A 23,384-nucleotide genomic window follows, 5' to 3' on the forward strand; every position below is an offset into this window, starting at 1 on the left:
GAAGCAGATTTTTCTAACTGTAACCCTGCAGCTAAATTCATGCTGCTTCACTGAGCGCATCTGTGGGATTGCATGTTGGAGGAGACCTAATCCTCTCCGCATCACTTCCTCTCCCTCTTGTTGCAACTGAATTCTCCCACTACCTTGCAATCCCTTTAAATGGTGATCCTGTTCTGAGCACTGGCTTTGGAGCTATTAAAAACAAACCCCCCACCTTCATTTACCAAATCTGCCTGGTCTGTATTCAGTTGTCTGCTCAGTTCAGTCCTGTTAACAGCATGGAGCCCAGACAGACCTGGATTCTATCCAGCTCTCAATGCGTCACCTGAATTAACTAAATTCTAACTGCAGAACACTTCATTCTGACTCAACCTGAACTCTCTCAAAAATTTTCTTAACTTTGCAAGGCTAGAAATCAGCAAAACCATTTTTTTCCCTGTCAAATCGTGATTCATCATTTGAGATAAAGATTAAAATCTCTGCTGCCACCCCAGAGAGTCACTTCTTAGAGTAAAATTAGCAGCTTTCGCAATGTTACAAATATGGATTCACTGTAGAATAGTTTTCATGAGTTTTTTTTTAAAAAGGATATTTTTCACCTTGGGTGCAAAATCACCCCTTAGCAGTTCAGCTGTCTGTCTGTTCACCTATCAACACACATGGTAGACAGGAATTAATCAACAGTTCTGATATTTATCTCTTTTGTAATCCGATACTTGTTGATCTAATGATTACATGCTGCTCTCCTTGTGTTTACATTTTCTGTCCTTGGACCACATTCTGTCTTAACCTATTAAAGAATTCCAGTTGTTCATTAACAAGCCTGTCTCTTTGAAAACTAGAGGCACTGGCTGATTTAGTTCATTAATAGGCTGAAGCAGCTGCAAAGATTGGTCAAGTCAACATAAATAAGCACAGGTTGGTGGTCAGCTAGACTAAACTGGCATAGCACCAGGGTCACTGGCTGAGAACTGGCCAGGCTGCAGCCAAATTTTTAACAGGTCCAAGAAACCATCTGTTGAAACGGACTTTTTTCCCTCCTGCAGCCCAAGTTACAATGATCAGACAGCAGCTATTTATGTTGTGTGGGGGTGGATAAATTGCTGGATAAGATGGAGGGTCCCCACTTTCAAACCAGGAACTTCAGAAGTGACAAAACCCAGCTCTCCTACTAAACTGTAAGAGCATGGAAAAGACTGCTAATTCTTACAAAACTGTTGGCTTCTCTGGGAAGCAGCTGGAATACGCAGGTTAAATTCACCACTTTGATTGTACTGAGTTCTTTTCCTCTGGAAGGGGCAAGTTCAGCATAAAAAAAGGTTACAAAATAAGGATGTGAGATTCTGAATCCTTACTAGCAAAGAACTGGCTGTAGCCACTTCCTTGAAGCACAGTGCTGACATCTGTGGCTACTGCATGTGCATCAGTCATACAATGCTTTTTATTTCACCATACTGCAAACAAAGATCAAATATTTCTTCCTAAAACCTATTTCCCTCTTACTGTGATTCTATGGCCTGGTTGCGATCTGGTTTTGCTAAAGCAATTTCCCAGGCAGAGTAAGTACAATAGCAAGACTTTGGAATATAAATGGGTGCTTGGCTAACACAGATGTGTTGAACCCCAACTTCATCCTGGCTGGGCCATCCTTTGCCTTCAAAACATCCCCCCTGCCAAGTCAAAGCGAGCTACTCCAGCCCTTGGGCTTGGTGTCACATCACTTCTGCCACAGCAGCAGGCCGAGCTGTCCTTGCCTGTTGCTGCAGTGCGATGGCATGGAAGCTGAAGCAACAGCGTGGACTTGTTCCCTCTGTGTATGTTGAGGGTTTGTCCTGAGTGGCCCTGTCCTGTGGGGGGGGGGGAGGAGGTGACTAGCCTTGATGACCCTGCCTTGGGCATGTGTGCTCTGGGGCTGGTCTGAGTACCCCTCCCCATGGAAGGGGTTACTACCCTACAGCTGCAGACGACAGTTACGGGCAGTGCCTCTTGCCCCATGTGTGGGGCATCTGCACTGAGTGCTCCTTGCCCCAGGGGGCCTGCACCCCTCCCATCCCCCTACCCCAGAGGTGGCTGCCTCCCCAATCCCCTGCCCCCCGGTGAGCGGTTGCCCCCTCCCATCCCTCTGGGATGCCCCAGACGCCCCGTCTCCCATAAAGGGGGAGCGTAGCTGCCCTTCCCCTGCCCCATGGGCGCCATTTTGGAGTAGGGCACATTGAAGTCTTTGCCCTGCCCGGCTTCGTGACGTCATCCGACGCGCCGCTGCTGCGCCGACCCTCCTTCCCCCGGTCGAGGTGCCCCGCGTGCGCCTGCCCGGCCGACGAGGACCCCGCCTGCTGCGAGGTGTCCGCCGAGCTGCCTGACCCGGATGGGGGAGGGGGGTGGAATAGAGGCGGTCGCGTAACCCGGAGGGTTCGTCATGTGACGTCACCTGTCATTAACGCCGGCGCTTTACTTCCTGGCGCCGCGGTCGCCCCCGCCCCCTGTTCCTCATGGAGCCGCCTCAGGTCTCGGGGGGGCGCCGGGGCTGCCCGCTCCTGGAGGACAGCTTCACCCGCCTGGCCTCCCAGAGCAACGTCTACGGGCTGGCGGCGCTGGCCGGGGGGCTGGGGCTGGGGCCGGGGCCGGGCAAGGGGGACCCAGAGGGAGGGGCTGGTAAGGGGGCGTTGGGGGCTGGGCAGGGCTCAGAGGAGGGGGAGATGGGCGGGGAGGGCCTGGCGGGGGGTGCCCAGAGGGGGAGCCTGGCAAGGGAGTTGTGGGGGGCCCTGGGCAGGGGGGGCCTGTCAAGGGAGGGTCCGGGCAAGCCTGTGGAGAGGGCCCCAGGGGGCTCCTGGTCGCAACCCTGAAGGGGAAGGTGATTTACTTCCGCTACCAGGATCTGCGGCAGAAACTGAGGCCCGTGGCCAGGGAGCTGCAATTCACCTACATTCCTGGTGAGAGGGGTCAGGGGTCACATAGCAGTGGCTGGCCAGGAAGTTGGGGGGGTCATTCTGGGGTCAGAGGTCACATAGGGATGAGTGACCAGGGAGCTGCAATTCACCTACATCTCTGGAGAGAGGGGTCATTCTGGGGAGTGGGGAGCATCAGTTCACCTCCATTCCTGGGGAGAGGGGTTAGAGGGCACACTGAAGTTGGGGGGAGTCCAGCTGAGGTGGGTGACAGGGACCTTTTCACTTCCTTGGTGAGAGAGGTCACAGTGGGGTCAGGGTTTATAACAGGGTGGGCAGTGAGTCATGGTTAGGGCAGGGGGATGGGAATCAGGATTCCTGGGTTCTGGGAGAGGAGTGAGGTCTAGAGGTTAGAACAGGGGACTGGGACTCCTGGGTTCTGTTCCCAGCTCTCCCACTGATTCTTTATGTGGCCTCGGGCCTGTGTCTCAGTTTCTCTCTTTCTGGAATGGGGATAATGGGACTGATCTTTGTAAAGTGCTTTGAGATCTTCTGGTGCAATGTAGCCATTGTTTTTAAAAGCGTATGAGAGGTTGTGGAAAAACACTGTTTGTATGAGGCCTACATACAGGAGTCAAGTACTGCATCAAGTTTATTATTATTGCATTAAACTTGTGACATTTGGCAAAAATATCTAAACTGTTAATCCAAACTCTGCAAGGCAAGGACTGTTATTTTACTCTAAGCTTGTACAACACTAACACTATGGGATCCTGATACAAATAATACTAACTACTTCTGTAAATAATTTATTTTTTCTTGGCAGTTGATGCTGAGATTGTATCGATTGACACTTTCAGCAAGTCGCCACCAAAAAGGGGTCTCGTGGTGGGAATAACATTCATTAAGGTACATGCTTTTCCCCTACTACTCTCCACTTTCTTCAACAGATGGAGGTTGTTGCATTTTAAAATGAACATAGTGCTGTGGAAGGTGCTGGAGTGACCTCCCTGACAAAGTAACTAGCAACAAAACTACTACATCCCAGTCAGCAGCAGGGCAAAGTTCTCCACTGTGTATGCAGTCCTGCCATGTGTCTTGGGTGAAGATCTAATCTATCTAACTCCATGCATATCTGTCTAATCTAGCTAATATAACCCTCATTACTTTAGTATCTGAGCACCTCACTATCTTGAACATATTAATTCTCACAACTCTTCTGTGAGGCAGTTCCATGCTATTATCCTTGTACAGGTAGGCAGTGGAGGCCCAGAGAGGCTAAATGATTTAGATGCTCAGTTGCCACTGAGTTTCAATGGGATTTGCATGTCTAAATCCCTCAGGCTCCTATGACGTTCCCCTAGTGCAATCTGGACTGGTGTATTGCTGTGTCACTCCAATCCCTCACTCTTGAAGCCCGTTTTACCCTGCTCTGCTGTGAGAACCACCACTCCTGCGGTGTCCATGCACAGCCATGAACGCAAGCAAGCAAGCAGCTCTCACCTCAGTGAGTGAGTGCTTCTAACCAGCCACTCCTTGGATTATACAACAGAATGATCCCAGACAGAACCCCCAGTCCCAGATGCAACCGTAGGAACATCTGTCTTACAATGTTCGGTGCTGCCCACTGAACGTTGCAAGTTCAAATAGTTTGTCAGTTTAACAAAGAAATTGATATGCACCAGCCTTGTCATTCCCACTGAAGTCTCTCTCACTGTTTTACCTAAAGTAGTGAGTTTGGTTTGAACTAACAAACAAATTTATTAACTACAGAAAGATTTTAAGTGATTATAAGTCAAAGGATAATAAGTCAGATTTGATCAAGAGAAAACAAAGCCAAATGCATTCTAAACTAAGTGTAATACTTTCAGCAACCTTACAAACTTTGGTGTTTCTCACCACAGGCTGGGTGGTTTCCCTTCAGCCAGGTTCTCCCCTTTGGTCAGCACTTCAGTTGCTTGGTGGTGTTTGTAGAAGGAGGTGGAAGAGAGAGAAAGCAACATAGCAAATGTCTCCCCTTTTTAAAATGTTCCTTCTCCCCTCTGAAGCTTTGTGCCCCCCCCCCCCCCCCCACCTTCAGAGTCGGGTGACAAACAATATCCTTGTAGGGTTTTCGTCCATGTCCTGAGTCAGTGAGCATCACCTTCCCATGATTCCAAGCTGCCCCAAGGAAGGAAGGTGAGCGGGTGACTCACTTGAGATGAACCATCTTGGATACTCAGGCCAGCCTTCTGTTCCTGGAATGCTGAGCTGGGTTTGTTCTACAGACGCTTTAATGAGGTGCGAACTGCCCCTCTGCTCCTAGAGTTTTGCCTGGATATATTTTAAGCCAGTGGTTCCCAACCTTTTAGGCTCAAGGGCCACAAATATAATTTTTACAGCCCTGAAGGGCCACAAGTCTCTACCAGCAGCCTTCCTCCCCACCCCCACTGCAGCCAGAGGGAAGGAGTTCAACAAAGAGGATCTCCTGTCCCACTGGCTGCAGCAGAGAAACCGTGTGCTCCATCTAGGTCCCTAGGAAGTGGTTCCCTTCTGCAGCCAGGGGGATGGGAGATCAGAGCTCCCTTCCCTCTGGCTCTAGCAGGGACCCCAGAGCCTAGGGACTCAGGCAGAGCACTTTGCTTTCTGCAGGAACCGGGGGAGGGGAGCACTGATCTCTCCTCCCCCTGGCTGCAGCAAGGAAACTGCACTCCACCTGGGTCCCTAAGGAGTGGCTCCCTCCTGCAGCCAGGGGGATGGGAGATCAGTGCTCCCCTCCCTTTGGCTCCAGTAGGGACCCCAGAGCCAAGGGACCCACGTGTAATACTTTGCCATGCTCCCTGCTGCAGCCATGGGGAGCGCTGATCTCCCATCTGCTTGGTGGAGCAAGGAGCCTGCATTGGCAATGCACTCTGCCTGGGTACTTAGGCAGTGGCTCCCTTCTGCAGCCAGCGGGAGGGGAGCTGCGGGCCACTCTGAAAGACCCTCACGGGCCACGGGTTGGGAACCACTGTTTTAAACTGTGAGGACACATCTTTGGGAATATTACACAGCGGAGCCTCATAACCATGCACATGACATTGCAACAAACATATCGCTATAACAATAATGCTCGGTACATCATGAGCCTTCCAAAAACATCTTGTATGTTGTACTTTGCATTAAACAATGCACAATTACCCTGCATCCCCATGATCCCCTTATGATGTATCACAGTTCCTATGAAAAATCTTAGCCCAAGTTCTTGGATTCTTTTCTGAGACAGCTAACATGAAAGAGGGCTGAGACCCACTTTGTGTCTCCATTTTTCTATCTGTAAAGTGGAGATAATGATACCACCTCCTTTGTAAAGTGCTTTGAGATCTACTGATGGAAAGTGCTAGATGTTATGTAGGCCACTGAATAAGCTGTTATTCCCAGGACAGTAACAATTTTGAACCCCTGACTAACTGCCTAATGTACTGACCTGTATTGTTCCCTTGTACTCCTTGGTCTGTGTCCATCTGTTGTTTCTTGTGACATAATTAGACTGTAAGGTTTGTGGGGCAGGGAGTGTGTTTTTCTACATCACCTAGTGCCATGGGGTGCAGGTCCATGACTAGGGTGCCTAGATAATAAATAATAATAGAGATGAAGGATTCAGTCTCTTTACTGGTCCCCAGAGCTGTCCGTTCCCCTACAAAAATGATATGATGATGTTTCCTTTTTAAAATGTTGCGCTTTGAAATGAGTCCCACAGGTTCTGTTACCCTCCCCACCCCTCTCTCTCTCTCTAGGATTCTGGAGATAAAGCTAGCCCCTTTCTTAACATTTATTGTGACTATGAGCCTGGATCAGAATATAACCTGGACTCCATAGCACGTAAGTAACCAAGCTAACGTCTGACCTCCGACCTCTGTGCTATTGTCAGATGGGAGCAGGGCAGTAGAGAATAAATATCATTGACCTTCTGCCCTTGTCCCGAAGGCTGCAATCTTGTCACATCTCACAAGCTAAGCTGTGTCAACTGGCTCAGTACTTAGCTGGGGGACCTCTTGGGAAAACACGGGTGCTGCAGGGGGTGCTGTTGGTGATGGTGACTCAACTGGGAGTGCTTTGGAGAGTGAGTTCTCTTCCTGGTGAGGCAGCCTCTTTCAGAGAAAACTTGATTGAAATCTGGCTACTTATGGGTTGCAAAAAGTCCCCTGGTGCTTTCCCTAAAGCTTTGGTTGTCATCCCCAGGGTCCTAGCCAATTTGAGTAAGGATGTTCTTAAAATTCCCACATTAGTTCCAGTTGTGGAAGTTATTCACTTTCTGCCCTTCTCAGCAGGGACTGTTTCTTCCTGTATGTCTGTACAGCCTCTGGCACGATGGACTCTTGATTGTGGTTGGGGCTTCTGGACGCTACTGTAATCCAAATAATAAACAGCAAATAACTTGCAATGCTGTGGTTTTTCCGTGTGCTGTTGAACAGCTGCTGTAGCCTACCTAAGAGGTGGCTGCATTTTAGTGACAAGGGAGTTACCCTTAGGGATCGTGTAGGTTGAAAGGTGCTGAGGAAAGGTAAGATTTTGTTCTAGATATCGTATGAAGATTAAGATCTTTTTAAGTTACTACAGAAAATTCTTGCTAGAACAGGCTGCATAATGTAACTTCTGCTGGTGCCCGTGTCCTACCATCAAGTTTAGTGTACTGCCTGCAGAACTCAGCTGGTTGTGGGTGGCTGGGATTCTAACACTATTACAATCCTCATCTTCAAGGCACTGATAGATTTATTCTGGTCCCCTCTCTTCTTACTATGGAAACACGTTAAAAAGAAAATAGTATCAGTAAGGCTGTTGTTAAATTTTGGGCCCTTCAGCCTACATAGAATCCTAGGTCTCTCATCTTTAATTCCTGTTAGATCCCATTTAGCCCATAGCTAGGGGAGGGAGACAGGAATGAGGCTAATTTGAACGATGCTTATTATGGTACCGCCTAGAGACCCCAGCTGAGATCAGGGCCCCCCATTTTGCCAGACGTTGCACTGACCCAGATCCAGGCCCCTGTTGTGCTGGGCACTGCATGTGCACCTACTAAGAGGCCATCCCTGCCCCAAAGCACTTACAGGCTAAACAGCCAAGGCCGCCGAAGAGTGAGATGAAGGAAAGATTGTCACCCTCGTTTTATCCATTCAGATCCCTGTTTTGAATGTGCAAAAATATAGGAAAAATCTGTGAACCTTAAGAGAAGTTGTTTTGTGGGGAGAGGGGTCTGTATCTCAGGAACCTCTTTGTCAAATGACCCCAACTATGGATCACTCACCTATTCTGTGGCCCCACAAGGCACACCACCCACCTTCCTAGGCAATCTGAGTTACCGTGAGATTGTAGAGTGCTTAGAAGAGTTGAGCTTTAAACAGAAAGCTGAGTGTAACTTTAACTATAGCTGACCTGGTGCTCCTCTCTAGGGAACAGTGAGACCCAGAGAGATGCAGTGACATGCCAGGGTCACACAGGGAGCCTGTGGCAGTGCTGGGAATTGAAGGCCTATCCCCTAGATCCCTGACCACAAGGTCAGTCGGGCATCTACCGTTTCCCTTCGAGGTAGGGGTTAAAGCATCGATTGCAGGAATGCTCAACTTCAAAGCAGCTCCTCTGGGCCTCAGGCTCTGTCTCCCAGAGAGCCCCTGGTGCGATTTTGTTGTTGTTGTAGAACCAAGGGGTAATTCTGTGTTCCATTTACCTTTCTACACGTCTCTCTTCTTCCCCTCCAGAAAGCTGCTTGAACCTGGAGCTGCAGTTCACCCCATTCCAGCTGTATCACGCGGAGTACGTATACCACTCCACCACTCTCTCCTCTTCCCATACATGAGCCGGCCAGCTCACGCCAGCAACAACTACTCTGTATGGCATGACTTTCCATGCCCCCAGCCCCTCCCTGCTTTAAACATCTTCTGTCAAAAAGACGTGTAAGAACTTGGTATTTGCCATTGTCTTTTGGAGGCGTAGGCATGACTGGTGCGTAGGGTGGGCAGTGGTGCACAATGTGGGCTCGCCAAAGCAGGCAACCCAGAAAAAGCATTTAAAAAAACACCTGGCGGTGGCTTCCAACTTCCCTGATCCTTGGGTAGTGGAGTTTACAGTTGTGACCAGAGCGGTCACTGATGCAGGGTGTGGGGCATTGTGGGGCAGCTGCTGGAGGACTGTTAGGATCAACACGGGTCACACCGTGTCTATGCTCGCCCTGCGTTGATCTCAGTAGGTTGGCCATGGTGCCACACTGCTTAGGGTGACACAGTCAAACCACTTCCCCAGCGGGATGTTTCTGTCGGCTGGAGACCAGTTGAAGTGTAGACACATGCACAAACAGGTTGATGCAAGGCAACTTACATCAACCTGAGTTTTTAGGTGTAGACCAGGTCTAGGATTGTTCATGGTCCTTCAAGATCTGATAGCACTTTTCTCGAGAGTTGGGTATGTCAGCCCGAGGTGGTATCCTGTCCAAATTCCAGCTCAGGGAAATTCCATTCTGCTTTCCTAAATTCCCCTTGCAATTTCAGGCAGATGCAGGGTTCTTCTCCCTTTGTCCTAACCCACACACTGCACTTCACTGTTAAAGAGCTGCAGCGTTCCACCCCAGAGGTGGCTGCATTGCAGTGTGAGTGGACTGTGTGTGCTTGATCCTGAAGTGCTGTCCTGTTGAAGTCTGTGAGAATCAGGGTGCTCAGCACCATTCAGAACGAGGCCCGTGCGAAGCGCTTTGGGATCTGTTGGCAGCAAATTGCTTCTTTCATCCAGCAGCGCCTTTCCCACGGCTGGATCCTCAAGTGCATGAAGTCGCCGCCTCTCCTGGTAATTATTTTCCTTTTCTGTTCTTTTAGAGTCCATGTTGGAGACCAGCCAGAGACCGTCTTTCTGCTGAGCGGGAATGACCCCTGCATCCACTTGTACAAAGAGGTGAGATTAGCGCACAGGAGAGACTCTTGCCAAACAAGCCATGCAGTGCTGGGCTCTGCCCGGGTACAAAACCATGTGCTCCAGAGTGTGCTTAGAAAACAATTGATTATTGTGTGGCATGGCACCTTTCCTCCCAAAGGCCCCTAATGTGCTTTCCAGCGCAGGGATCATTCTAGCTTCACTAAAATGCAGCCACCTCTGGAGTGGGGTGAGGCAGCTGTTAACATGGGGATCTCTCACGCAGCGCTGAAATGCAGCTGCCTGTGGGGTGGGATGTGGCAGGAATTGCTCACCCAATGCGGCCCCCAAGGGGTGAGGTGTGGCAGCTGTTCCACAGCCATACGTATGGCACTTTAGGACAGGAAATATGGGGTATACTGTGCTGTCCTGCATAACGCAGGTTGGAGAATTCCTCCCTGTTCTTTCTGCCTTGAGCTTGTAGTGGAGCTAGAGCAGAGCTCTTAGGAAGAGATGTCTTGTCTCGAAAGAGACTCCATGTCCAGCACGGCCCTTCACTGTTTCTCTAACACTAAGAGTCTCTCCTCCATTCCATTTGCATCACCCTGTGAGGCTTTCTGCCCCTCCCCTTGGCCTCGCAAGAGTGGGCGCTCCTTGTGTGACACATGGTGCTGGTTAACTTTCCTCTCAGAGATGCAGAGCGCCTGGTATCTGTGCCGAGAGAGGAATGTGTGCACAAAGTATTACCTAGCACTCTTCACCAGTAGATCCCAAAGCACTTTACAGAGGAAGTTGGTCTCATCATCCCTATTGGGATGGGGAAACTGAGGCACAGGGAAGGAGAAGGTCACCCAGCAAGCCAATGGCAGAGCTGGGAATAGATCCCAGGTCTCCTGAGTCTGTGTGGTGTTCCAACCATTAGGCCTCACTCCTAGCTCCACTGACATCACTGGGAATAACTCAGATTGGCCCCAGTGTGTTTGAGCAGAGTGTCTGGCCCGGCCTAGAGTGGTTCCAGCCATCTCCAGGGCAATGACGTGACCATTTCCCCCTTGCAGAATGAAAGCTTGCACCAGTTTGAGGAGCAGCCGGTGCAGAACCTCTTCCCAGAGCTTCAGGAGCTGCCAAGCAAGTAGGAGAAACGGTTTGTTAGCGTCGTGTCCCCTGTGTGCCTGAGCGATAGTGCGCGGGAAGAGGTGTCTGCCTTCGTGCGGCTCTAACCCATGATTTATAACCAGCTAAGACCAGTGGTTCCCAGCCTTTCCCACACTGGGTTGCACACCCCACCTAGCCAGGACCTCCTCCCCCTCCTTAGCAAGTGGGAAAGGTGGTCGTGGCGTCTGAGCATGACCTGCAGGTTGTAATCCCCTGTTGGACACCCAGGCGAAATGGTTTCCTGCTGCTACCTTCAGCTCTGCAGTTCCTGGTCCCCCAGGCACGTTCTCCTCCTTCCCTGCCTCGTTTTCTCTTACCAACCTTCCCTTTCTTCTCCCTCCTCCTCCTCGGGCCAGCGTCCCCTCCTTCTCTCCCTCGCCTGGTGGCAGGCAGCCCCATGTGTCATGTTTCCCTCCAGTGTGCTGTGGCTGGACGTCTGCAACATCCCTGGCTCGGGCCGGCGCCTCACGGCTTTAGGGTGTCAGAGTGGATACGTCCGGGTAGCCCAGGTGGAGCAGGCCAGCAGAGGTGAGCCAGGAATTGGACATGGAGCTGCTGAATCTCAGTGCAGTGCATCCGCCCCTAGCCGGTCCTTGGGCAGGAGGCACTATGCCCACTGTTAAAGAGTGAGACCAGGTCCCCAGCTGCAATGAATTGGCTTAGTTTCAGTGACTTCAGCAGAGCATCCTCCCTTTACATCTGGCCCTTTGACTTCACTTGGGTGATGCTGGTTTACACCAGCTGGGAGCTGGTTAAGTAGCAGCCACTTAGATCTCCCGTAAACTACTCCTCCCTTGGCTGCTGAGTCACCTCTTCCGAACACAGAAGGGTTTCCGCTCTAAGATGGACGCTCGAGAATAAGGGGAATTCATTTAAACCGAGGTTCTGCACGGCCCTGGGGAACGAGCTGCGGGAGCTTCCTGCTCCACTCCTTGGGACAGGCTTGGCCAGATGGGATCTGATGGGTGGCTTCTTCTCTGCTGGGAAATAGACTGCAGAGGATGACCCTGCCTGCTGTCTGGAGATGGACCAGATGGCCCATCTCTAGATCCCATGCCCTGGTAGGTCTGTCCCCTCCACCCATGCTGGACTGTTCTACACTTAACTCTGTCCTCTGTGCAGCAGCACACGGGTTGAGTAAGGCCATGTCTCTGCTGGGTGGGAGTTTCAGCCCCTAGTGCACCAACACTGGTATAAATGCCAACCATCGGCCAGCTGCACATTGTGTCTACACAAGCCGTTTGCGCCAACGTGGACTAGTGCCGGACCCAAAACACTTTTCCCATCCCACGGGAATTTTAGAGATTTTGAAGCCGTTTCCCATCCCGAATTGGGACAAAAAGTTGAAATCCCCCAAAATTTTGCACCCTGACAAACCAAAAAAAATGTGGGTTCAGGTCAGTGGAAACGTTTAGGTTAAAATTGAACCATTTGGGAATTAACTATCTTTTACCATTTGTTTAGTGCAAATTAAGTTACATTTCAAACCGAAACCCCAAAACTTTTCTGAAACATCTTAAAACTTTTGTTTTGAGTTGGAAAATTTGTCAATTTTCCCACTAACAGTTTTTGCGACTTGGAGGGAAAACATTTTGTCCAAAAACTCCTGCCCAGCTGTAGTGTGGGCAGGGCCTATGCTCCTTCCAGCCCTGGGTTGCCCGTCTTGCCGTCAGCATCCCGTCTCTGCTCTCCATTGCAGAGGTTCTGCAGAGCTGGAGCATTCAGCAGGATGGCCCCATCTCCAAGGTCTTGGTGTTCATGCTGCCGTCCTCCTGCCCCGACATCGACCCTGCCCAGAATGGTAAGGGTGAAGGGAGCTGTGGGGGTGGAGGAATGGCTTAGATTTGACCAAGCAGACATTGGGAGGTTCGTTTGTAACTCGCGGGGTCTTCTGTGTGATCTGATGCACATTAACCCTTTCCACGTGGAGTACAAGCAAGCTCACTCTTCGTATTCCCTGGTCCTCCTCCCATTTCCCCTGTTCCTGTTTCCACCCACTCATGTCCTGGAGGGCCGTCCTTTGTGGCTGCCTGCTGGGATCTGCCCCCAGCAGAAGGGTTCAGGCGGGTTAGCTAACGAGCACTTGGTCTGTGCCCAAAGTCTGGGAGGGCACGTTCCAGGCCGGTGCTAGCCACTTGAGTCTTGCATGCATAGAATGCGGCTTACTGCTTTGCTCGGCCTGTGCAGTGGAATCCGGCTGGAGTAGGTGGAGCTGGGGTTGAGGATGACCAAGGTGAACTTGCCTAGCAGACAGGGAGAGGGAAGCTGCCTGGCTGCCCAGAGCCCTGTGGTAGCCAGGAGCCAAGCGTTAGCCCACTGACCCACCTCCACAGGCTGGTGTCTCCACATCACGGCCCACTGTGTCTGCTCCCCGTAGGTAATGCTGGCGACCAGGGCTACAGCGTTCTCGTCACGAGCACCATCGAGCTGTCCGTGATGTACAGGTCAGTGCTGGGGAGAGGTGGGGGCTGGGACATGCCATCACGCACTTTCCCAGCGCGGGGCCCCTTCCAGGCCCTGATGGGGGATAGCAGAGGGGTCATGAGGGCAGATTGAGCCTGGGATCCAAGGGCTCAGATGTTAGCATCAGCCACACCACAGCAGCTCTCTGGCATGGGGACAGATCTCCTCCCACCCAGATCACCTGCAGCTTGGATCGCAGGCTCCCTCTCCCAGTGCCATGGAGCTGGGGCATGCACAGGTACAAATGGGGCACGTTAGAGAAGGGGCTGCTACCGGGAGGGGGAATGGGCCGCCCAGCCCAGTGACGTGCAGCCTTTCACCAAGCCAGCATCTTCCCCAAAGAACCTTCCTCCATCCTGACCCTGACCCAAGCTTCACATGGGATGCATAAGGGGCTGGACTGGAGCTCACCTAGACCTTTGCTCTGTGTTTGGTAACTTCCCCATAGGAATGTCCTGACCAGCGGGCTGGCGGACCAGGTGGCCCTGCCAGCCAGCGACCAGTACGACAGCGTGCTCTGCGCCCTGGTGACCGATGTCGATTTTGACGGAGTGCCTGAGATACTGCTGGGCACGTATGGACAGGTAGGCGGGGGTGTTGCGGGGCTCGGGAGTGGGCTGTGGTTTCCCTGTCCCGACGGTGAAACCTGCTGAAACAGGCTGGTCTAGGGCCACCCCCAGATGGTGAGCGAGAGCCTGTCAGGTGGGATCTGCTTTGTGAATCTGGGCTAGGGCCATGGAGCGATTGTTAGGCTGCTTCCCACACCCGGCCTCTGCCAGTGGCAGGTCCCAGCGGCTTCAGAGGAAGGTGCAGCAAACCCTGCAGTGATGGGGGGACTGTCCTCCTGACCCCTTGCCATAGGGTGGCCTGGCCCTTTATGGGGGTTGGGGCTCAGCTGTTCCAGGATGAGTCCAGGTGGTGGAACCTTCCTGCTAATGGGGGGCAAAGGGATAATAGAGGGAGTATGGGGAGGTATGAGGCTTGGCCAGATGGGAGAGGGGGGCAGCTGGCTCCAGCCAAAGAAGGAAGGTTCTGGAGGTTCCTCCCTGCTCCCTGGCCTGAGACACTCCCCTGGGTCCCACTCTCGCCTCCATTGTCCCCCAGCCCCATGCCAGGCATGCATGAGTTTACCTGGGAGCAGAGCTCCCACAATATTTCCACCCCCTGGTTCTGCGGCCCCGGGTCATGTGACAGGAGCATGTGACCGAGGCTCAGGGCTGCTGGGAGATCATAGAATCCTATCTTAGAAATGTCAGGCTGGAAGGGACCTCGAGGGGCATCGCGTCCAGCCCCCTGTGCTGTGGTGGGGCCAAGTAACGCTAGGCAATCCCAGACAGGGTTTGTCCGACCTGTTCTTAAACACCTCCAGTGACAGGGATCCCACGGCATCACTTGGTTACCCATTCCAGAGCTTAACTCCCCTTAGAGTTAGAAAGTTTTTCCTAATATCTCACCTAAATCTCCCTTGCCACAGGTTATGCCCAATCCTTCTTGTCCTACCTTCAGTGGACACGGAGAGCAATTGATCCCCATCCTCTTTATAGCAGCCCTTGACAGGTTTGAAGACTGTTCTTGAGTCCCCCCTCAGTTGTCTTTTCTCAAGACTAAACGTGCCCAGTTGTTTTAACCTTTCCCCCCAGGTCAGGTGTTATAAACCTTTTCTCGTTTTTGTTGTTGTCCCCTGGACTCTCTCCAGTTTGTCCACATCTTTCGTAAAGCGCAGCCCCCAGAATTGCAGACAATGTCTAGCTGGGACCTCACTTGTGTGAGCAGAGTGGGAGAATTACTTTCCGTGTCTGACATACAACACTCCTGTTAACACCCCCCAGAATAACATTAGCCCTTTTCACAACTGCATCATATTATTGGCACGCATTCGATTTGTGACTCACTCTGACCCCCAGCTCTTCTTCTGCCATGTCACTATCTAGCCAGATATAAAGAGCAGCCAGAGTTCAGGGAGAGAATCAAAGGAGCAGGGGAGCTATGGCAGCCGGTCTGTATGGAGGATGGGAAGCCTCGTGCAGGGCGTAAAGGACCCTGAACCACAGAGGGGCTTCACGAGCTGGGGAACCTGCAGACAAAAGTTGGATGTTCCTAGTTTTAAGCTGAACTGTCTTAGGTTAAAAAACACAAAGCCCCAGGTTGTGGTGGTTTTGTTTGGCTGCAGAATTGGGGAAACTGAGGCAGTGGCTGGTTGAGCACCAGATAAGTTGAGACCCTGTTACGCTCCCTCCTGGCTAGAGCTCCGCTAATGCCCCGAAGCAAGAGAATCTCTATCGGTTGTTTTTAAATCCTCACTGTTCTAGTGCTGGATTTTCTTGTTAATCACACAAACCTCCCACGCTGAATCCTCCTAAACTCTTGGCCTCAGTGAAATCATGTGGCAGTGAGTTCTACTGGCTAATGAGGTTGGCTGTGGCTGTCCAGAGGTGGGGGTTGATAAGGAGCTCCCTGGCTCTTTTGCAAATGTTGGTCATTTCATGCTGAGCCTGTGTCCCACTGGGTTACATCCTCCCCTGCCAGTGCAGCCTGGCTGTCGTTAGTGCAGCCCGTCTGTCTGCCTGTGAACTCGCCTGCCTGCTTCCCAGCGTGTTTCTCTCCCCCTGTTGTAGGAGCTGCTCTGTTACAAGTATTGGAGCTCGGGAGCTTCTGATGTCGGTGCAGCAGATGCTGAAGCCTCGTTGCGACCAGCTGGGGAGTTCCATCTGCTTTGGAAGCGGAGTTTCCCCAGCCCCCTGCTGTCCATGGAATATGCAGACCTGACCTGCGATGGGCTCTGCGAACTGGCCATCGTGTGTCTGAAGGGGCTGCATGTTCTCCAGGTGAGCCGGCCCTGCTGAAAAGGTAGTAGTCCTCCGGCTTTAGCTGTCCCGGTGTCCTGGTCAAATTCCATTCTGGGTAAGAACCTTCTGTCTAGCTGAAAACTCTCCTGTTAATTGGACACGGGGTTCTGCTTCACTTCCTCTCCTAAATTGGTACACGGGGTTGCTGTGTGGGTGTTAAACAGCTGTTGCATCCCACCCTAGAGGTGGCTGCATGTCAGTAGCATGTGACCTATCCCTGTATAAACAGCTGCCATGTTCCACCTCAGAGGTGGTTGCATGCTGGTGGCAAGTGAAGTGATCCTTGCATATGTGGCTTAAGTCCCTTGCGATCTTTGGGGATCAAATATGCTGCAAGAAATGTGAGAGTAATATTTTGAAGTTAGATTTCTGATGTATACTCGTGGTCCTTATTTCTGGGGAGGGACCCTCTGTCCTTGTGATCTTGAGATCTTCCACCCTGGGGGAGTCTCACTGGCCAATCAGCCGACTCCAGAATCCCTGGAGCTGATAAAACACGTGCTGCAGAACTCAGGAATGCCTGGGATGGCTGGGGAAGGGGCATGTTGGACTCTGGGTTTGTTTCACCACTTCAGGCTGTCGGGCCAGCTAGTCTGTTATCCTTGCCTCTTCCTGTACTGGGTCTGATCGCTGGTAGTACAGCCTCTAGCAGTGCCCGGTATCGGGTACTGAAGATGATTTAAAAAAACAAAAAAACCAAAACCCCTTTCCCCACTCCTACTAGTGTCCCAGGCCGATGATCTGGGAGGAAGGGTGGGGGATTCCTTGCTGTGATCGGCTGATGCCTTAGCTTTGGCTCTTCTTATCTTAGCTGCAAGTGTTATTGGTGATAGATCAGTCACGATAACTGACCCTCTGCTCTGCTGTGAATGCCACCACCTGTGCCTTCCCGCTATACGAAGAAGTATTTCCTTTTATTGTGTCTAGATTTCCTGGGCCGTACCTTGCTGGGGAGCCACCGGGGCTTGAATGGGACGAGGGCAAACAGAGAGCTCAGTTTTCACAAAGCCAATCAGAATTCATAGTTCAGTTGAGTCCCTTCTCGACTCTGCTCTTTGCCGGCTAACAATTCATTTAGAATAGAAAGGAGGGGCCCCGGGCCAGCCCCTGCATGCTGGGTAAGCAAAGGGGGCTTTAAAAGTGGTGGAGAATTTCCTCCAGCACAGCCAGAAGGCTGCCTTCCAAATCCTGGCCCCCCAACGTCAGGGGTGAGGCTGTCTTGTATACTAAGGACTGCTCCAACCAGAGCAGTCCAGGATAGGGACAAACACGACTTAACAGCGCCCTAGCCCTGTCGTCCTTGTGCTGTGGGTTCCATCCTCTCGGAGGTGCAGCATGAGATCTGCAGCCTTGTAAACAGAGACAGGAGTTTCTGTCCTTGTTGACTTTAGCCCAGCTTTGGAAGGAAGAGGGAGACACTCTAGGGCTGAGAAACGGCAAATGTCTGAGTTGTCCTAGTTCGGCTCCCTGTGGTCAGCCTTACTTACAGCCCCAAATGCTGCCTGTAAACCCAGCTGTCGCAAGCTGTGTCGGTTTGACAACGGGGCGCAATCAGAAAGGCTGGGCGCCTTTGCAACGGGTGTTCTGTGCCTGCTGCACCCCAGGTCTTTTGCCAGAGTGAAATACAAGAGCCAGGAAAAGGAACAATGAGCAGAGAAAGAAAGAAAGACGATGCGTTAAGCTGAGATTTATTATTCTTTTAGCACCTAGGAACCCCTGTCAAGGATCGGGGCCCCGTTGTGCCGGGTGCTGTACAAACGGTAACAAAAAAAGCAGTGCCTGCCGTAGCGGGCTCCCAGCCGAGAAGATTTGGCATGAGATGGAGATGCAGGGAGGCAGGAGTTGCAGAGGAGAAGAGTCTTGTGCTTATGCGTGTGCAGGGTTAGAAGAAGCCAGCGCCAGGCCAGTCGAGTGGAGACAGACCAGGCCCCTCGGGTCAGCTGAAGCGAGTTCTGGCAGGGCCTTTCTGCTTGGGATCTGAGCTGGGGCCTGAAATGAGAGAGGGGTTGTCAATAGCTGTGCTGTAGCCTCCGCTCACTAGGGCACTGCTTCTCTCCCCACACAGCACAGCCTGACGCAGACAGCCCAGTGCCTTCTGGAGAGGCTTCGCCAGGAGGTGGCACAGCGGGCAAGGCAAAGCCGCATCTCCCAACAGGCGCGAGATGCCATCATGGACAGGGAAGCAGCAGAGAATTAACTGGGCATGGCCTGTGCTTGCCACTTTGCAATTGATTTCTGGATAGCCTGGTTGCAGGATCCTTCTCTTCGCAGGGGCCCCGAGAAGGGCTGGCAGTTGGAGGGGCCCCATCCACAAACCCCATGAGAGGCCAGGGGACCAACGATGAAGGCAGCGGGAGAGACCAGGACGTCATGGAGAATCCAGACCGAACGGATCTTCCCTGACAAACCTCCAGCTGTGCGAGTGGAGCAGCCAACCAGGCAGCTGTGCTGTAGTCACGTGCGGTGGTTCCACGCAGCTTGTACCAGGCACTTCCCTCCTGGTGGGGAGAGCAAAGAGCAAACGTCTGGCATGACACGAGCCCTGACTTCTCTGGTCCCTTTGCCTGCTCTGTGTCACCTAGGCAGGGGCCAGCCCCGGCTGAGTTACAGCACAAGAGGCCCTGATCTGGTGTGACACAGAGGGCCACCGCTGACTTGTATGTGCATTTTACATTAAACCCCTGTCCAGTAAACGTGCCCAGGCAGCCAGTGACTTGCTGCCACCTGTGTCTTTCCTGCTAAGTGTGTCTGCAGCTAGTTTGAGATCCCTACCAGAGGGGCTGCAGGCCACCTTTCAGCATGTAGAGGACTGCATTTGGGGCCCTCCTGTTTTATAAATTGGAGGTAACCCTTTAATGGAGGAGGTCGTGGGTGTTAGGTTTTCAGCAGGTCCCTGGCAAGAGATGGGTAAGCGGTGACCTAATGACAATCTGCAAGTGGGGAAGCGATTTCTGAAGGCGGCTTGGTCTAGCAGGCAAAGGCAGACTGAGAGCCAAGGGCTGGGGGCTGCAGCCAGACAAGCGGCGACTAGAAGTGAGGCTCGCGTTTTTAATAGTGAGGATCTTTAACCATTGGAACAGCCAACCCAGGGAGGATGTGGATTCACCATCACATGCCATCTTTGAGTCGGGGGCTCTGGAGCAGCCTCCTGAACGGAGCAGGGGGGCAAACAACCGAACTAGCGCGAAGATGGAGCTTGGTCAGTTTCTGAACGAGATGCTGTGATGGGGTTGCCTGTGATAGTAGGGGACAGGACACAGTGTCCCATCGTCTGGTCCGATGTTCCTGCTGTATTTCTGTCTAAAAGCCCTAGCGTAGCTTGAATTTCCGGGGTGGGTGCAGGAATTGCTAGGGAAGGCACTCTGCAGCGGGTCTGGCTGGGCGATCAGAATGGGCCCTCTAGTTATCCTTGTCCCCGTCTTACAGGTTAGGCAGAAACAGAGGCACACATGCGGAAGCGACTTGCGTAGGGTCACCCAGTGAGCTGGGGCAGAGCAGGGAGCAGATCCCCAGGAGGTCTGCCTCACAGCCCAACACACACAGCCTGCCGTACCACAGGTGCCAGGAACGGGCAGCGCTGTCTATAAGAGAAGCAGTCCTGTATGCCATGGCCGGATGAGAAATCAGCTTTAAAATTAGACGTCACGAGCTTCAGTGTTTGCATCTCACACAGCAGCCAGTTGTTCCAAAGGCTGCAGGGAGGGAATATCTGACTCATTTCCTGCGTGATGCAAACAGGCCTTCGGCTGTGCAGTTCCCCGAGGGGACCTGCAAACTGTGCTTTGCCTTCTCTGATGCAGCCGGGAGGGAGCAGCGTGCTTCCCAGAAGCTGGGGGAATCTGCAGAGGATGCCGCTGAACCTAGCTGAATTATCCATGGATTCTTTGAATCTTTCTGAGCAGAAGTCTGTGGGGTTCTGAGTTTTTCTGAGTCTCCTCTGTGGGTTTTTTGTGTCTGCAGGGGTTGGGGAAGGGCTGGAAGCAGCTACTGACAAACATGCGAGCCAGGATTTTCTAGCTGCTTGACCTCAGGCAGTGTGGCCTAATGGACAGGGAGGGCGGTGTGAGAGAAGGCTTGTTTGAGGCACAGGGCTGCGGGGCAGGAGATGTAGGTCTTATTCCCAGCACTGCCATGAACTCACTTAGCAACAGGCCTCCCCTGCCTCATTTTCCCCATCAGTAGGCAGCAGAGCTTGCCATACAGCGGGCCAGGCATTTGGAAGGCTAACGTGTTTAAACGCTGTGAGATCCTCTGCTGGAAGGGGCTAGGCAAATGTCATGTTGTTAGAAAGGAGACACCGGTGGAGCCATTTCTCTGTGCTGTGGGCAGAGCCTGACTTGCCTCTTTGGGGTACATCTCATTACCTCAGATTGGTACAGCACACTGAGACTTTCCCCAGGCCTCTAGGGAGCACCTCTATCATAACACCTAGCCATTCACTGGTGCTTTTCATTTGTGGATCTCCGAGCACTTGACAAAACAGGTTGGCCTCATTATGCCTGTTTTACAGATGGGAAAACTAAGGCAGAGGGTAGGGAAGTGATGTTCCCAGCAGGCCAGTGGCAGAGCTCTAACCACTAGATGACACTTTCACATCCTACACGAGAAATAAAATTATAACGTGCAGGGATGCAGAATTAGTGATTTTGGCATAATCCAGCATATGTGAGCCATGGCTGTTTGCCATGGTCTCAGCCCTTGCTTGTCCCCGTGGGTGCTATGGGAAATGCTCCTTCTACTGTTCAGCAGGATTTGTCCTGCCCATGTTTTGATTTCTGGGGGTGGCTCTCACAGTGGCTGATGAGAATGAAACACCAGCGTGAAGTGGAGCTGTTACCTCAGCATTCCTCCTTTAATAGACCAAATTCTTCTCCCTCTTCTGGTCTGCCTTCCTATTCTTTCCCAGGCCCTTCCTCCATCTCTCTTCACCAGCTCCCGCGACTCTCCTCGCTCTTTCCCTCCCACATGTCTAAGTCTTCAAAAAGCTGTGAGCTAGACCCTCCCCCCCTCCTTTTTCCCATCATGGGTTGGCAGCGTGTGTGTGTGTGATTTTCCGTAAATAACTTTGACTGTATATTCTAGGCCATGCCATTTCTTGCTGCCTCTGGATTTTGAACTATCACATAAGAGGTTGCTGTAGCATCTCCTGATGGCATGTTAGAGTCCAAAGAGAAAATCTCCCCATATCTTCTATTATGTATGTTATGGTGGCGCCTAGATGAGATCAGGGCCCCATTGCGCTAGCGCTGCAGGAGACCGAGACCGTGCCTGCCCCAATGGCATACAATCTACATAGACCAGAGAGTGGGAAGAAAAACTGAGACCCAGAAAGGGGAAGCGACTCCTCCAGGGTCACACACCAGCCTGCTGCAGAGCCGAGAGTACAGCCCAGGTGTCCGGTTCAGCATGTTCTTAGGGCTACAGGCCTGGCCTGGGATGTGCGAGCTCTCTGATGAACACTCTTTGTGGAGATGATTCTTATTTCTACGGGGTGAATTGGAGCAGCAGCTGTGGAGTCAGGGTACTGTCACAGGACAGGATCCTGGGCCCGAGGCTGATGGAAGAGCAAATTTACAGCTGCATCCAGGCTGGGGAAAGCACATATGTCTGGGTTAGGAGGAATAACAGACCACATTCACCCCCACTCATGTCAATGGAGGGTGAATCCACCCCAGTGCTTGGATTCTTGAATCTTCTCAACTCAGGCAAAGTTTTCCAAATGGTCCAATCTTAGACTTTGGAGAAATAAATCCCATGTACATGTTGCATGTTTGAGCCAACCACCAGTGGGGGGGACAAAGCCATACTGCCAGCATAGGCCAACCTCTGGAACAGCTGTGCTCATCCAGGATCTCAAAGCACTTCATCAAAGACAAGAGGCAGATCCTCTCTTGCTGCTGGCCCGAATGTGGGTGAGAGCAGCTATGGGGCTGCTTTCACTTACGTCGGTGAAGGATAGGTCTAGCACTGCTCCAGCCAGCCTTGTCCCCCACCGTGCTTTTCCTCGGATGACCCCAGGAAGCTGACTCTGGTAGCTTTCTCCTGGAGGAGGGGGGAATTCTGTCCCAGTAGCCATCCCTGTTGCTGTCAGCACTCATTGAAAACCCCCTGTGAGGTTAATTGAGGATTATCCCCAGCATGCAGTTGGCTAGAGCTTAGCACACAGAGGGGAAGGGAAAAGCTGCGGTCATGAATAAGATTTGGCTGTTGACATTATAAAGTTTGCGGACGATAATACCACGCTGGGAGGGGTTGCAAGTGCTTTGGAGGATGGGATTAAAATTCAAAATGATCAGACCATTTCTCCAGATTGTCCAGAAGTAAACAGGATGAAATTCAATGACAAATGCGGAATACTCCACTTAGGAAGGAACAATCAGTCGCACGTATACAAAGCCTTGACTCTTTATGTCAGACTCTCCGGGTCTTTATCCCATTCCCAGGCATGTCCAGTCCCTTCATGATTACCTCTATGCTAAGGCCCATATAAGTACCTAACCCACTAGATCCAACTCCTCTCACAGAGCTAGGGAGAGAACCCAGGAGTCCTGGTTCCCAGCCCATGCTCTCCTCCCAGAGCCACAAATTGATCCTGGGAGTCTTAACTCTCATTTTGCTCCAACCACTAGACAGCACTCCCTCCCGCTGATCTGGTGAGCTTACCTTAAGGGTTCAGCCAGAGCGTGGACTGGGTAAGGGGGCTGTGCCTTGCATGAGACATCTTGGATTTCCCCCCTCCTTTATGCTGGTCCTGTGCTTCTCAGGCAGGGAAGGTGGTTTGAGCTTTCAGGCCTGACACCAATGTCTCAGCCTGAGCCTGAGAGCCGGACGTGGCCGAGCGATGGCCCACAACAAGTTTTCGCTGCCCAACGTGGGCAGTGGGGGCTGGGAAAGGCAGCTGGATGTAAGTTTGAACGGTAATATCTCCCGAGGGTTCAAAACACCTCTTGTGTAGTGAATGATGGCGGCCTCGGGGCTAGTGGCTGGGGACAAGCCTGCCTGGGAACCCTTCCTGTGGGGTAGTTAGTGCTTTAAGATCTGGATGAATTCTGGTGCTGGCCAGGGAGTCTGTGCCTGGTTCTGTGCCTTGCTTTCCTTTCCCAATCTTTGCCTGGGTGAGAGTGGAAGCCTTTTGGGGCGGGGATGTTTTCTTCCGTGTGTGAGTCTGGTGCTCACTGAG

The 23,384-nt window shown here is 52.1% G+C and overlaps 1 protein-coding gene across 1 annotated transcript; it reads left to right on the forward strand.

Moving 5' to 3' along the window:
* Nucleotides 1–149: 149 nt before the first annotated feature.
* On the forward strand, nt 150–22,308 carry KPTN (kaptin, actin binding protein). The gene is made up of 13 exons (XM_067556693.1): nt 150–2,652; nt 2,697–2,930; nt 3,712–3,794; nt 6,641–6,725; nt 8,600–8,654; nt 9,707–9,782; nt 10,799–10,872; nt 11,314–11,423; nt 12,595–12,696; nt 13,273–13,339; nt 13,807–13,942; nt 15,974–16,183; nt 18,270–22,308. The coding sequence occupies exons 1-13, from the start codon at nt 2,490–2,492 to the stop codon at nt 18,399–18,401; spliced, it is 1,527 nt and encodes a 508-aa protein (XP_067412794.1). The 5' UTR covers nt 150–2,489; the 3' UTR covers nt 18,402–22,308.
* Nucleotides 22,309–23,384: the final 1,076 nt, after the last annotated feature.

Source organism: Emydura macquarii, unplaced genomic scaffold (assembly GCF_026122565.2).
Source record: "Emydura macquarii macquarii isolate MOO-44397 ecotype Brisbane River unplaced genomic scaffold, CSIRO-AGI_Emac_v2 contig_1790, whole genome shotgun sequence".
NCBI lineage: Eukaryota > Metazoa > Chordata > Testudines > Chelidae > Emydura > Emydura macquarii.

What these genes read in the sequence shown, in the direction of transcription:
- KPTN (XM_067556693.1), top strand. Translation starts at nt 2,490, where the DNA reads ATGGAGCCGCCTCAGGTCTCGGGGGGGCGCCGGGGCTGCCCGCTCCTG. An exon ending in GCATCCACTTGTACAAAGAG is followed by an intron (nt 9,783 to 10,798) that starts GTGAGATTAGCG and finishes TCCCCCTTGCAG; the next exon opens with AATGAAAGCTTGCACCAGTT. An exon ending in CATCGACCCTGCCCAGAATG is followed by an intron (nt 12,697 to 13,272) that starts GTAAGGGTGAAG and finishes TGCTCCCCGTAG; the next exon opens with GTAATGCTGGCGACCAGGGC.